This window comes from Theropithecus gelada, chromosome 15, assembly GCF_003255815.1.
Source record: "Theropithecus gelada isolate Dixy chromosome 15, Tgel_1.0, whole genome shotgun sequence".
Taxonomy (NCBI): Eukaryota; Metazoa; Chordata; class Mammalia; order Primates; family Cercopithecidae; genus Theropithecus; species Theropithecus gelada.
The window spans coordinates 64,132,047-64,147,176 of NC_037683.1; the positions used below are offsets into that span (position 1 = coordinate 64,132,047).

The 15,130-nt window shown below is 35.2% G+C and overlaps 1 protein-coding gene across 2 annotated transcripts in view; it reads right to left on the reverse strand.

Moving 5' to 3' along the window:
- Nucleotides 1-4,174: 4,174 nt before the first annotated feature.
- Nucleotides 4,175-15,130, reverse strand: part of CNTLN (centlein) — a 369,548-nt gene continuing 358,592 nt past the window's right edge. For both annotated transcript variants that reach the window (XM_025360690.1, XM_025360691.1), the window contains exon 26: nucleotides 4,175-5,541. In XM_025360690.1, coding sequence (XP_025216475.1) covers nucleotides 5,440-5,541 — 102 coding nt within the window. In that variant the 3' untranslated portion in view covers nucleotides 4,175-5,439. The remainder of the gene's footprint in view (nucleotides 5,542-15,130) is intronic.

A 15,130-nucleotide genomic window follows, 5' to 3' on the forward strand; every position in this document is an offset into this window, starting at 1 on the left:
AATATGTCTGTGTATTTAAAAATTAAAAGGTAACTCAAGAGGCTTTTTAAAACAAATCACCTTTTCGATGAAAGCTTTCATGTCACAGGCAACAAAAAAGTCATTTTTATCCCATTATATTAAGCCACTTACATAAATTTGTGTTAATACCAAAGGCAGTTACATGCATGGGAATGTAGGAATTAAAAATAGCAATTCTTCAAACTAAAAACAGAATTACTATTTGACCCAGCAACCCAATTAGTAGTTATATAAGCAAAGGAAAGTAAATCATTCTATTAAAACGATACCTGCGTTTGTATGTTCATTGCAGCATTCTTCACAATAGCAGACATGGAATCAACCCAACTGCCTATCAGTGGACTGGATAAAGAAAATGTGGAAGATATATACACCATAGAATACTATGCAGCCTTAAAAAAGAACAAAAGCATATCCTGTGCAACAGTGGGAATGGAGCTGGAAGTCATTGTGCTAAGCAAATTAATACAGAAACAGAAAACAAAATACCTCAAGTTCTCATTTAAAAGTGGGAGATAAACATTGGGTATACACAAACACAAAGATGGAAACAATAAGCACGGGGGATTCCAAAAGTGGGGAAAAGGAGGGAGAAAGGGTTGAAAAACTATGTATAAGGTACTGTTTGCTACTTGGGTGATGAGATTATTAGAAACTCAAAATTCAGAATCATGCAATGCATTCATTTAGCAAACCTACACACGTGCCCCCTGAATCTAAAATAAAATAAAGACAGGATTTTGAATGTTCTTACCATAAATAAGTAATAAATGTTTGAGGTGACAAATATGATAATTATCCTGATTTAATTATTACCCAAGGTACACATGCATTGAAACATTCTATTTTACCCCCTACACATGTAAAATTATGTATCAATTACAATTTTTTTAAAGAGAAAAAAATAACAACTCTTCTGCCCATGTATCTCATGAACTCTTCTGAACATAGGCCAATAAATGGCTCTCTCAAATGTTTTCTGGTACGTTTTGTTTGGTTTTACAGTTATTTGAGATTATTAAGTAAGCCTTTCTCATTGTGGCTACAAATTTATTAGAGTAATTTTCACTTTCCACCCTCTAAATCCAAGGGTCATTTGTGCTACTGGGAAGAATCCTGCATAATTTGGAGAAGAAATTAAAATAGGCAAAGCTTTCAATAGATGAGTAAGGGCTATTGTTGAAGAGTGAAATTCACTTTTTCCGCTGTCCCATATTCTGAAACACATGACAACTTTCACTCAAAGCAGCCATAGCCCCAAACTCATTTCATAATCTCCCAGGATATAAATGTTACCCACAAAGGATTGTTTTGTTGTTGTTGAGTTTACCATTGAGTTTTGAGAATTGTTTATTTTAGATATGAATCCTTCGTCAGTTATGTGATTTGCAAATGATTTTCCCCATTCTGTAGCTTGTCTATTCCCAGGGCAAAAGTTTTTAATATTGATGAACTAAAACTTACCAATTTTTCTTTTTTGCATCACACTTCTGGTGTCACGGCTAGAAATTCTTCACCAAATCTGAGGTCCTGAAGATTTTCTCTCACGTTATATTCTACATTTTACATTTAAATGTTGACCCATTTTGATGTCATTTTGTCTGAATATGTGATGTGTGAGGTTTAGGTCAAGATTTTTTTTCTTTAACCCAAGATGCCCAACTACTTCAGGACCATTTGTCAAAAAGGCGATTATGCCTCTATTGAATTGCTTTTGAACCTTTGTCTCAAATCAGTTGGACATATTTGCTTTAGTGTATTTCTTGGTTCCCTATTCTGTTCCATTTATTTATTTGTCCAGCCCTCTGCCTCCTAGCACCACACACTCCTGATTAGTGTAGCTATTTAAAACATCTTGAAACTGGGTAAAGTGATGTCTCCACTATTATGCTTCTTAGTTTTTTTTTCTCTCTCTTCTAGTTTCTCTGAGTTCCCATATACATTTTAGAAAATTTTTCTCTGTTTCCTAAATCTCTTGCTGTGATGTTGATAGGAATTGTGTTAAATCTTTATAAAAATTTGCAGACATCTGGCATCTTTAACATAAGTATCCTAACTCATGCTCTCACTATGTCTCCTAATTTATTAGATCTTTTTGATTTCTTTCACTAGTGTTGTATAATTTTCATCTACAAGTACTACGCACGTTTTGTCAGGTTTTTTACCTAAGTATTTCTCTGTTTCAGGAAATCGTAAATTTACTGTATTTTTAATTTCTGTTTCCACATTTTTTTTACTAGTTTACTGGAGTGTAGAAACACAATTTTTCTATGTTGATTTTGTATCTTGAGATCTTCCTGAACTCATTAATTCTGTAGTTTTTGTTTTCGTTGTGTTTTGAGTAGTTTTCTTTTTCCTTTCCAATCTGGATGCCTTTTATTTCCTTTTCTTGCCTTACTAGGCTGGCTAGAATTTCCCACGTTATGTTGAGTGAAAGTGGTGAGAGTTGAAATCTTTGCCTTGTTCCTGATTATAGGCGCAAGTGTTCGGTCTTCATCATTACGTACAATGTTAGCTGTAGGCTTTTAAAAGATTGTTTTATCAAATTGAGAAGTCCCTATTTCTAGTTTTCTGAGTTTGTTTTTTTATTTTATTTTATTTTATTTTTGAGAGGGAGTCTCACTCTGTCGCCCAGGCTGGAGTGCAGTGGCGCGATCTTGGTTCACTGCAAGCTCCGCCTCCCGGATTTAGGCTATTCTCCTGCCTCAGCCTCCCGATAGCTGGAACTACAGGCGCCCGCCACCACGTCCGGCTAATTTTATGTATTTTTAGTAGAGATTGGGTTTCACCGTGTTAGCCAAGACGGTCTCAATCTCCTTACCTCATGATCCACCCACCTAGGCCTCCCAAAGTGCTGGGATTACAGGCATGAGTCACTGTGCCCGGCTCTGAGTTTTTTTTAAATAAATGAGTGCCAATATTTGTCACATGCTTTTTCTATATCAAATTTTATGATCGCATGTTATTTTTAGCCTGTTAATATGGTGGTTTACACTGATTGATTTCTGAATATTGAACCAGCCCTGATTGTGTATCTTTTGACCAATATCCCTCATGAACACAGACGTAAAACTTCTAAACAGATTTTTGGCAACTTCTATTTGTTTTCTATTTTTGCAGTCAGAAAGTACCACAAACTTAGTGGCTTAAATTAGATAAAATGTATTATCTTACATTTCTAGATGTCCAAAATCAGTTTCACTGGGGTAAAGTCAAGGTGCTGACAGGACTGAGCTTTTCCCAAGGTTATAGGAAGAATCTGTTTCCTTGCCTTTTCTGGTCTCCAAGGGCCATCCACATTCTTTGGCTCATAGCCTTTTCCTCCATATTTTAAGTCAGTAGTGTAGCATCTTCAAATTTCTATTTCTACCTCTCTGGTAGAATTACTCTCTCTCTGACTCTTCCTGCCTCCCTCTCATAAGAACACTTGCAGTTTCATCAGGCTCACATCAGTAATCCAAGATAATCTTCCCACTCAAGATCCTTGACTTAATCATATTTGCAAATTTCCTTTTGACATATAAGGTAACACATTTGCAGGTTTCAGGGATTAAGGAGTGAATATCTTCAGGGGCCATTTCTCGGTCTACCACATTTTCCTTTTTTTGTACACTGTCTTTGTTTAGTCTTGGTATCAAAGTCATACTATGCAGTCTCATTTTTATCTTTGTAACAAAATTTTGCTGTAATAAAGTATTACATTTTAAGTTTTGTAATTTTTTATTACTCGTGCTTTCCTGTGAGTTGGGAATACTGTGATGAATGCTTAGTATGGTAATGTTTTAATTGCATCCTTTGGGCATATAGTGTCATCACATAATAAACACAATGCTTCGCCATCTAATTCAATAAGAAAATCCGCACTTCATTGTGCCTTAAGTGTGTGACATTTGATGGTCATTTCTTTTTTCTTTTCTTGTTTTGACATGAAAAGTATGTGCTGGTTTTTTTGTTTGTTTGCTTTAAATTACAGTAAGGCAGTATTTGTGTCACCTAAAATTCTGTCAAGTTGTAACTGTGTCATTGTGATTTGTAGTATTCCAAGCAGTAGTGCAAAGTTATAAGAGAAGCACAGTCTCTTCCGTAACTACTCAGCTACACTCATGTAGTGTGAAAACAGCCATAAGTAATACAGAAATGAATGAGCACCACCGTGTTCCAATAAAACTTTATTGAAGGACACCAAAATTTGAATTTTATATAATTTTCACATGCTACAAAATAGTATTCTCCTTTTGATTTTTTAAAAACCATTTAATAAGGCAAAAATCATTCTTAGCTTGTGGGCCATACAAAACAGGTAGCAGGCCAGATTCGCCCTGCAGGCTATAATCTGCCAACCCTTGTTTTAATCTCATGGGACCTACATACTAAAGAGGGGAAAAAAGAAAATAAACAAGAAAACAAATACATGAACAGATAGATAATTTTGTGCTATGAGGAAATAAAATAATAAGCTGGTCAGAGAATGTGTCTCTGAGGGACCGGGGAAACTGGACCTGAATGATGAGAAGGAGCCAGCCATGAGGAAAGTTGAGTGCAGAGTATTCTAGAAAGAGAGAAGACCAAGGGCAAATGTGGGAGGCAGGCACCAGTTTGGTGAATTAGAGGAACCAAAAAGGGTATGGCAGGAACACGGTGAAGAGGTGAAATGAGGTGGGAATGTTCAGGAATCTAAGCAAGAATGACATCATAGTTAAGAATGTAACTTTAATTAGTTGACCACAGTAGTAGTTCTGTTAATTAGAGCCTAATTTTATACACTGGGTTTGTGGTCCCCTGTGAATTTATATGATTACACAACATATACTATTGTGAATTTAAGAGAGAGAAGAAAATGTTTTTATTTTTGCCAAATAGTTGTACAAATACACAGTATCTCCTACATAAACCAGCACATCAATGAGAACAGATTCAATTGGACTACACAATTTATTTCAATAAATGCTCAAGTTATGATGCTTCATTTTATATTTGCTCGTAATACAAATCTGTTGCTCCCTGGACCACTTATGGCCATCTGTAGCAGTTTTATGTAAAAAATCTAGTTTCTTTATGAAACTTAAAACATTAAATCCTTAGTTGATACTTTTTCTTCCTATGCTCAGACCAATTTGTGTGCCAAGCCTGTTCAGTTTCTTTTAATGCACTAGAAGGAAAATCATTTTTAAGTTTGCATTGATTTGTGGTAATATTTGTATTCAACAATCAAATGCTACACTATTTCCTTTTAAATGGCTATGCACTTAATTAGTTTCACTTGTTCAGCAATTAATTATTTTCAGAGACTTCTTATTTTTGTATTGAACCTGAGTATTGATAGTTGGAGCAGATACTGTATCAGGATTGCAATGCATATATCCCAATCACACCACATAAAAAGTTTTCACATTTGTAATAAAGCTCTCCATTTTAATATCATCTAATATCTTTCATAATTGTGAAATATCCTTCAACTAGTTTCTTTTTTTCATTTATTTTTTCCAGTACTGCTTCTAGTAAATATGAGGCAAAAGGAAGCTGTAAAAGAAACACAAAAATGATTATTAAAACTCTATATTTTCTTCAGTTCAAAAACATACTAAATATCATCAAACCATTAGAAGTTAGAGGTCTGCAACTTTGCAGCCATAATGGTACCCTACTGGATCTCTTTTCTACTGATCTTGCTGGTTAGTGTGGGTAATTTTGTCTTTTCTAATAAAAATGATAAAAGAGCAGAAGTAAAATGAAAAAAGATAAACGCCTTATTGAACAATTCATGGTTTACTGACCATGTTAATGATGTAATCTGCAATACAAGCAGCTAAGCCATTTATCTTCAATCAGCTGATCAATAGCAGGTTACAGTCATCTCTAGGGCACACAGGCCCATAGAAGTAGTACTGTATGTTCATCACTCATAAAAGAATGAGAGAGAACCATCAATTCACATGTCTGTGTTAGAGCCGAACATCTCAAGAATTGTAGAGTAAAAACTTCAGAGGAAAAAATGGCAAAAGTATACCCATTGATTAAGTTGTTATAGAAAAGTTGTTTGGCATATCAAAGTGTAATACACATGTTGCAAACTGCTGAGTTTATGAAATGTAGACTACATTTTCAAATTTCATAATTTATATTACTTTTCTGGTCAAGTTTTATTGTTCCCTCTGCTTCACTGAGTTGCCTGTAGAACTCCAACTCATCCAATACAGTTATACAGTTATTAGTGGTAAGTAAAAGACAATCTGAAATGCAGCCCCAGCTACTTCTGAATCCTAGAAATTTCTCTTGTCCTTATTCTCAGCTACCTAGCCTCACATAAGAGGTCTGTCGTAATTAAGAAGCTTGTTAAGTCATTTCTTGGACTTGTCCTTTAGATCAATCAGGGATAGACTATTTCTGTTTCCCTGAATATATTAATGGGAATGCTTAGCATGCCCAGCCTCCTTCCCTGCAGGGCAGTAGCATCAGGCCCATTTTTGTGCTAGGATGGACCACTGACAGCATCATTGTTGGCATCTGACCCAGGATGGCCTGACGGCCTTTGTCTGGGTCCTCAGCTATGCTCCCCTAAGGTGTCTATAATTAAACCAATCAGAATGGCTCTTTGCTAAATTTGGACTGGTGAAAAGAGAAAAGATTGGCTGTGATAGTAGAACTAAAGAGCAGACAGGCACAAACAAATAGACCACATCAGCCATGAAGGAGAAATAGAGACCACAGCTGATCCAGAAAACTGCCTCAGGCCCAAAGAACATTCTAGTCTAGTCCCTTCTTATGTTTATAGTAATCTGCCTGCTCCTTAAGGTAGCCTGAGTCTGTGTCTGTTCCCCAGAAACACAGGAGCTTCACATATTTGTCTTACTTGAAACTTACCACTAAAGAAAGTATAAGATACCAAAAGACCAGATTTCTTTTGTTTTAAGATACAGATGAATAGAAGACATACACATTGACTTTACAACAGCTTTTCTAGGGGGAAAAAATCTACAACATCAAACACACACATATTGCATACGCATCCCAATTTCAGGAAAGTGAAGAAGTGGGAAAAGAATATCTTAGAAATAAGAAAAAAGAATATGATCAGCTCTCTTCTGGAGGATAATGATAAAACCAGTACGTTTTAATTTTGACACACTGCTCTTCTTGGATGTAAAAAAGAGTTACATTGGACAAAGATGTCAGTTTTACAAATAAAAATTTAAACCTTGAGAGCATTAATATTAGGTGTGAAAGAAATGCACAAAAAAAATGACAAGACTACTGGGCAACTTTCATTTAAATGATGTCACTCAGTACTACGTGCATTCCTATCTAAAAGGAAGATACAAGATGGTGGTAATTTCCCATCCCTTACTGGAAGAAACAAGGCAGAAGTGAGTGTTTCATTTTCTAAAATTGTTCTCTAATCAAATAAATTTGGGAAACAAACCAAACTTCTAAACAGTTCCTTTAGTTCAGGACCTGTTAAGAGTGTTTAAGAGGCTAATAGGCACTGTGTTTCTCCAAGAGGGCAATATAATATCCTATCTCTAAATTCATTTGTCCATCCTTTTCTTATGGTCTCTTTATCAGGCTGAAATACTGGTCCATGAAACACAGTTTGGGGAACATGCTGGTTATATCATTTCCTATGTAATAATGTCACAGACCTTTCACCAGTCCACAATGTGTTGGCATTAATCATATAGTTTGCAAATTTTGTTTTCAAGTTTAAATCTTAATCTACTCTTATTATCTTGAGAGCTGAACAATTTTAAACATGGACATTACCTTGAAAAAGTCAAGCTCAAATAACTCTTCCAGAAAGCCTCCAATGTGGAATGGGAAGTCCATTTACGAATTTATTACCAACTCCCTTTATTCTCTTGCTCTGGCTTCCAATAAAACTAAAAGCCTCAAAGTTAAACACAACTGTATGCCAATCCTGTTTTATTGATTATAAGCTTCCTTTAAGCTTTTTATAGAGGCTAACACATTTTGGATTTCAAAAAGAAGTCAACCCTTAAATCAAAATGCATAGTATGTGTACAACTACCACTTTTGCGGGAACCTATCTGTCTATAATAGTTCAGAAGAATCATATTATTTGTCATTACATAATTTTAGACAAAATTTCATATATCTTACCAGTGTGAGATTTAAAATTTTTAATTCAATTTTTCTATTCTTCCTTTCTATGACCCAATTGAAAATATTTTCCTCTAAACCCAGTGTTCACTCTATTTGCTGTTTATACTTTATGGTTTATTGTTAACTGTAAATTTGGCTTTCACAGAGGTCTTTCAAAACTTATTTTTTAAATACATAAGGCTCAGTCATAATTAAGTTAATTTTATAACAGAAAATATGATAAAATAGTTAATAATTCAAACAAATTTAGAGGAAGACTAAGAAAAAGTCAGAACTACAAAACATTTCATAAAATATACTTACTGTTTTCAAATAAATACAACAATTTAAAGTAACTGTCAATTTAAAAAATTTAAGTAGCTGTCCCTGCCTGCTTTACAAATAGTTCTTGCTTTCTGGAACAGATTCAATATGTAATCAAATAATGAATGCACTAACAACTTTGGTTTTAAAAATAACCTCTCTCACCAAGTTTATACTATTCATTTATTTAGCAAATATTTTTCACAGATTGTACACAAAACAATTCTGCTTAGTCTACAATGAATTACCAAAAGATTTTGTTTATAAAAATGGCTAATAGTGGAATTTTCAACTTAACTGGCTATTTTGGTTAATTAAGAGTTATTACTTACATCATGCTACTTCTCAAACATCATAAATTATAGTGAACTGGAAAGTCAGATGGAACATAATTTAATCTTCAGTGATTCAAGAAAGCTCTTCAAAATCTTACAGTACCACATGAACATCAATTCTCAGCATGTAGCTCTACGCTTTAGAGTTAGGACTGAAACTGTACTTAAAATATAACATGCCTTGGAAAGCACTTTAAAAATTCACATGGTCTGCTTGTTTGTTTGCCATATTTTTTTAAGTGCAAAATGTTTTAAAAACACTAAGAACAAGAGAACCAAACCTTCTTCTACTTTGAAGTCCAGATTAAATGCATATTTGTTTCATACAAGGAGTTTATAGTTAATTATATTATCTTTATATGCATTCTAGAAGGGGCTATGTCTCCCTTAGAAATCTCTGAGGGACAGACAGGCACGGCTGCCTTTTTACTAATAGGATTTTAGAGTTGGATAGAAGTGACAATCTGACTGACCACAGCAAAGATCTTCTTGCACCCTATCAAATACATCTGAAACAACAAACCAACATTATGCTGCTGTGGGTTTCATCTCAGATGGTATTTGCCAGGGATTACAAAGTCCAGAAAACCTGCATGATTTCTTTTTCTCTCTTGGATAAAAAAGGAGAAACGATACTCCTGGGCATATCAGTGCAGAGTTACACATGCTTAAACTCTTCAGCATAAAGAGAAAAATGGACAGGTGAAGATTTCATACTGAGTGAAATTTCTTGGCATAGAAATTTAACTGGGATATCTGACAAAGTTTGCCTTAGTCTATAGGTAGTCTTAAGGCAGATCTTCCTAGTCATTCTGGCTGTTTCCGCTGCAAAGAGTGTTTTCCATTATAGGAGGGATCTCCCCTGATTTCACCCAGATTTTTAGCTTCTCTGACATATAAACACTTACAGAAGTTTACCTTTAGGAACTGGTATGCAACTACCACAATCTTAAATTTATTACTCACACTTACAAATTGTGGCTTCCTTTAGAGGTGACATATAAATGATATAAATGATGACTGCAGATGCTTGAGAACTAAGAAAAATAGCAAAGCTTAAAGTCCATGATTGCTAAACATAAAAGTAACTTATTATATCAGCATTAATGGGAATATGCTCTTAATATGAAATTGAAATTCTTTTGTATTGAAAGAAAAATGGAAATAAGGATAACTTTTAAGTATAAAGGGTACAATTAACAATTTGGCCATTTTTATTCTTGTTTTCTGTTTGAAAACTATGACCAGAAAGATATTTCTTGTAAGATAAAATTTGACTTTTATCTAGAGTCATATTGAAAGTGAAGAATATAAAATTTCATGAATTATATCTGCTCTTAAAATCTGATTTAATGAGACCTTAGTAAGAAAGGATACTGTAAGTTTATTATAAAATTAAAGGTGCAACATTTGGTATATGCATTTATTTACATATATACAAGCACACACACATATCTGAGTGGTTAGCATCCACTCTATTATCCTGTAGTTAAAGACTGAACTTGTTAAAATAATCAAGAAGGCCATCAGAAAGAACAATGTATTTATAATTTAAATTTGGCACTGAATTTTGAGTCATGTCTCCTAAATGGTTGTTTCTATTTCTGCTGCATATCCGAATAGATATAAAGACCTCTTGGAGTTCTGCTATAAATGGACACAGAGAAGGCTATGCCTGCTTCTTTCAAACTCTGTTGAAGGCTATAGTTTTTCTCTCTTTAATTTTGAAACTTACTCTAGAAGTTGTAAAACAGAATGAAGAAAAAAGCCTCAAGGACTGCTTCCATAACACTTAAAGCAAATGGGTGATCTACTCTATTTATAAAGTCTTTGGGGTTAGGGAGACGCTTGGTAAGATACTTCAGGATTTAGTAAAATGAACTGCCAGCAAGTTCTTTAGGGCTATGGTAAGTTATGTAAGATAGAAGAGAAATTTAAGTTAGCTATAGACTTTCCTTCAAACCCAGAAGCACCTCTAGGCTGTGATTAGGCCTCTTGTCTGGTGCCTGTGTGACACTATAGTTCTCGTCCCCAAAACTTGCCTAGATAGAGATAACCCCTTGTCACTGGTTCCTCAGCAACTGGGAGGTTTCTTCCCCTCCCTCATTTTCCACTCCTATCAAGTCACTTTTCCCTAACTGATAACCAATATTCTCACAGATCAGAGACTACTGCTGTGCCCTTACCTTTAAGATAATGCTTTGGGCAATGATACCAGCACAAAAAGCTCCCTTGGACATCAGTTTGGACCCCTATGAATTGTTTGGACATTGGTCTTACACAAAGCCTGACACATTACTACTTTACCCTACCTTCTCCAACCCCCTGCAAGACCTTTTTGAAGTCCTAGTTGTCTTCTCACAAAACCAGCACACATAATGACAAATACATCTTAATACTGGTATTCGGACTATCCTAATATGACTGACTTTCTTCTCAAACGCCAGAAACTGTGTAGTATATATACTTTAAGGGGATATGTCCATTCCTTGTATGCTCCTTCATGACTAGGTGAGATATTCACGCTAGAGATAATGCTTTAAGAGTCTACAGTCCACTATAACAAGGAGTCCCTTTTTATGTAGACATTAAAGAAATAATTTGGGGTCTCAATAGGACTAGGTGTGAATACCAATGTTTATCACATGGATATGAACTCCGAGTTCAGGAAAAGAAAGCTTAACTGATGTAAAAAGTATTTAGCAGGTAGACCCTTGTTATTAACTAAATGCTTGTGTTCCCCCAAAATTTTTATGTTGAAATCCTAAACCCCAACGTGATGGTATTAAGAGGTAAGGGCTTTGGGAGGTAATTAGGTCATGAGGATGGAAGCATCCTGAATGGGATTAGTGCCCTTATAAAAAGAGATAGGAGAGCTTACTCTCTCTCTCGCTCTCTCTGCTATGTGAGAATACAATGAGAAGACCACGATCTACAAAACAGAAAGAATGCTCCTATGGCTAATGCCTGATGTTGGACTTCCCAAACCCCAGAAATGTGAAAAATAAATGTTTCCCAGTCTATAGTATTCTGGAATAACAGCCTGAAATGACTAAGAGAACACTTAATAGTACAGATAGGAAAAATGTTGATTTAAATATGTCACTCCACATTAAAATGATTAAAAATGTTAAATTAAAATGATTAAAATGATTAAAAATGATTAAAATGATTAAAAATGTTAAAATATGATTAAAAATGTTGATTTAAATATGTCGCTCCAGAATCGGGATGAATGTGAATAGTGAATTATACCTCCTCAATGAAAGCACTCAACAAATACAGTTATGCATCACTGAGCAATAGGGACGCATTTTGAGAAATACATTGTTAGGCAATTTTGTCATTGTCCAAACCTAGATGGTATAGCCTGTTGCACACCTAGACAATATGCTATGGCCTACTGCTCTTAGGCTAGAAACCTGTGACTGCATGTTACTGTACTAAATACTGTAGGCAAATGTAATACAATCATAAGTATTAGTATATCTAAACATAGGAAAGGCATAGTAAAAATATGGTATAGAAGATTTTATAAAATGGTACCCCTGAATAGGATGCTTACCGTGAATGGAGTCTGTGGGACTAGAAGTTGCTCTGGGCAAGTCAGTGAGTGAGTTGTGAGTAAATGTGAAGGCCTAGGACATTACTGTACACTACTGTAGATTTTATAAACCCTGTATACATGGCCTTCACTAAATGTATTAAAAAACCTTTTTCTTTCTTCAATAATAAATTAACCTTAGCTTACTGTAACTTTACTTTGTAAGCTTCAATTTTTGACTCTTGTAAGAACACTTAGCTTAAAACACAAACATACCATACAGTTGTACAAAAACATTTTCATATCCTTATTCTGTAAGGATATAAATAATTATCTATTTTTATTTTTTTTATTTTTAAAGTTTTAATTAAAGAATAAGACACAAACACACACATTACCCTGGGCCTACATAGGGTCAGGGTCATCACTATCCCTGTCTTCCACCTCCACATCTTGTCCCACTGGAAGGTCTTCAGGGACAATAACACGCACAGAGCTGTCACCTCCTATGTTAACAATGCCTTCTCCTGGAATACCTCCTGAAGGACCTGCCTTAGGCTGTTTTACAGTTAAGGTTTTTTTTTTTTTTTTTTAATAAGTAGAAGAGTACACTCTAAAATAATGATAAAATGCATGGCATAGTAGGCTGGGCACAGTGGCTCACATCTGTAATCCCAGCACTTTGGGAGGCTGAGGCAAGCAGATCACCTGAGCTCAGGAGTTGGAGACCCGCCTGGGCAACATGGCAAAACCCAATCTCTACAAAATATTAAAAAAATTAGCCAGGCATAGTGGCATGCGCCTGTAGTCCCAGCTACTCAGGAGGCTGAGTCAGAACTGCTTGAGCCCGGCAGGCAGAGGTTTTGGTGAGTCAAGATTGTGCCATTGCACTCCAACCTGGGAGACAGAGCGAGACTCTGACCCCCCCCCCAAAAAAAAATATATGGCATAGTAAATACACAAACTAGTTATAGACTTTTATTATCATTATTGAGTATTATGTGCAGTACATATGCTATATTTTTGTATACGCTATACTGTATACGCTATATTTTTCTATGGGTGGCAGCATAGCAGGTTTGTTTACACCAGCATCACTACAAACAAGAGTAATGTGTTGTGCTACCACCTTAGGATGGTTACAGTGTCACTTGGTAATAAGAATTTTTCAGCTCCATTATATCCTTAGCAAACTAATGCAGGAACAGAAAACCAAATACTGCCTGTTCTCACTTATAAGTGGGAGCTAAATGATGAGAATATATGGACACAAAGAAGGGGAACAACAGACCTTGGGGCCTATTTGAGGGTAGAAGGTGGGAGGAGGGACAGGATCAGAAAAAATAACTATTGGGTACTAGGCTTAGTACCTGCTTGATGAAATAATCTATACAACAAACCCCCATGACATGAGTTTACGTATATAACAACCTGCACATGTAGTCCTGAACCTAAAATAAAAGTTAATAAAAAAAGAATTTTTCAGCTTCATTATCATCTTATGGGGACACCATTGTATAGTGTGGTCTATCATTGGCCAAAATGTCCTCATGCATTGCATGACTGTATTTACTCTACAGTAGGCAATGGGCTAGGCATCTTCTGGGGAGACTAGTAGCAAATCTAGCAAAAAAAATATGCTTTTAAAATAAATTAAAAATAATTAAACATAAGAAATCACTAGCATTCTAAGTTTGAGTTATTTTCCATATATTTTCCCTAGGCCTCGAACTGTTACTATCCTTTTCAAGGGTGACAAAACACTTTTACAAGGGATAATGCATTTTGGCATTCATTATTTTATCACTCCAAGTCTGTCAGGTGGCATTTTTTCTATCTTATAGTTGAAGATATTGAGTTAAAGAGGCTTTAGTTACTTTCCTTGAGCTAACTTCTTCACATACTAGCGTGAGACAGAATGCAACCCCAGGTCTTCCGACTATAAGCCATTGTAAGTTTACTGTGCAGAGAGAGTTCTGGTCAATATAAGGAGAAACTGAATGAATCTCAGGCACGTGATGCTGAAAATGGATTTCTTCAGCAGTTACTGAGTTTCCTATTATTCCACAAGGCAGAGCTCATGCTCTGGAAGAGTGGTTGGCTTAGATATTTTACAATGCAAACATTTTAAGTATGGGGTTTTGATTTTATTACACATTGTGCTTCATGTATCTTGTTCTATTTTCTGCAGTCAAGGAAAAATCTAGTTCTAAATCTAGATGAAAAACGTTCTTGCTAATATCTCTCGAAAGTTACAAAAAACAGAATAGGTGACATTGGATGGGCTTTTCAAGGTGCAAGAATATGAGTGATTTTAATGCTTCTCTGGGTAATCCATATTTTTAGGGCACAATTTACTGACTTTTTGTTTTCCCTTAGCATGGTATAGGAGGTAAAAGATAACTCACTGTGCTCTCAAGGAACTTGTCTATCTAGAAGACAAAACTGTCCCATACTATATTTGACTATACCAATTTGGCTCTTATATTAATAAGCGTTTCCTAATGTTTTGGAAATCATAATGAAAATGAATATTACCTGTGTCCCCACATATACTGACTATAAATCCTAGTTTAGATTTTTTAAATTGTTTTATGTTATAGAAATGACAAACATTTTATCATTTGAATCATTTTTAAGTCACTTACTCAGTGGCATTAATTACATTCATGTTGTTGTGTAACCATCACCACCTCTGTCTCTAGGACTTTTTCATCTTTCCAAACTGAAATTCCACATATATTAAACAATAATTCCCCTTGTTCCACCAGCCCTTGACAGCCACCACTCTACTTTCTGTCTCTAT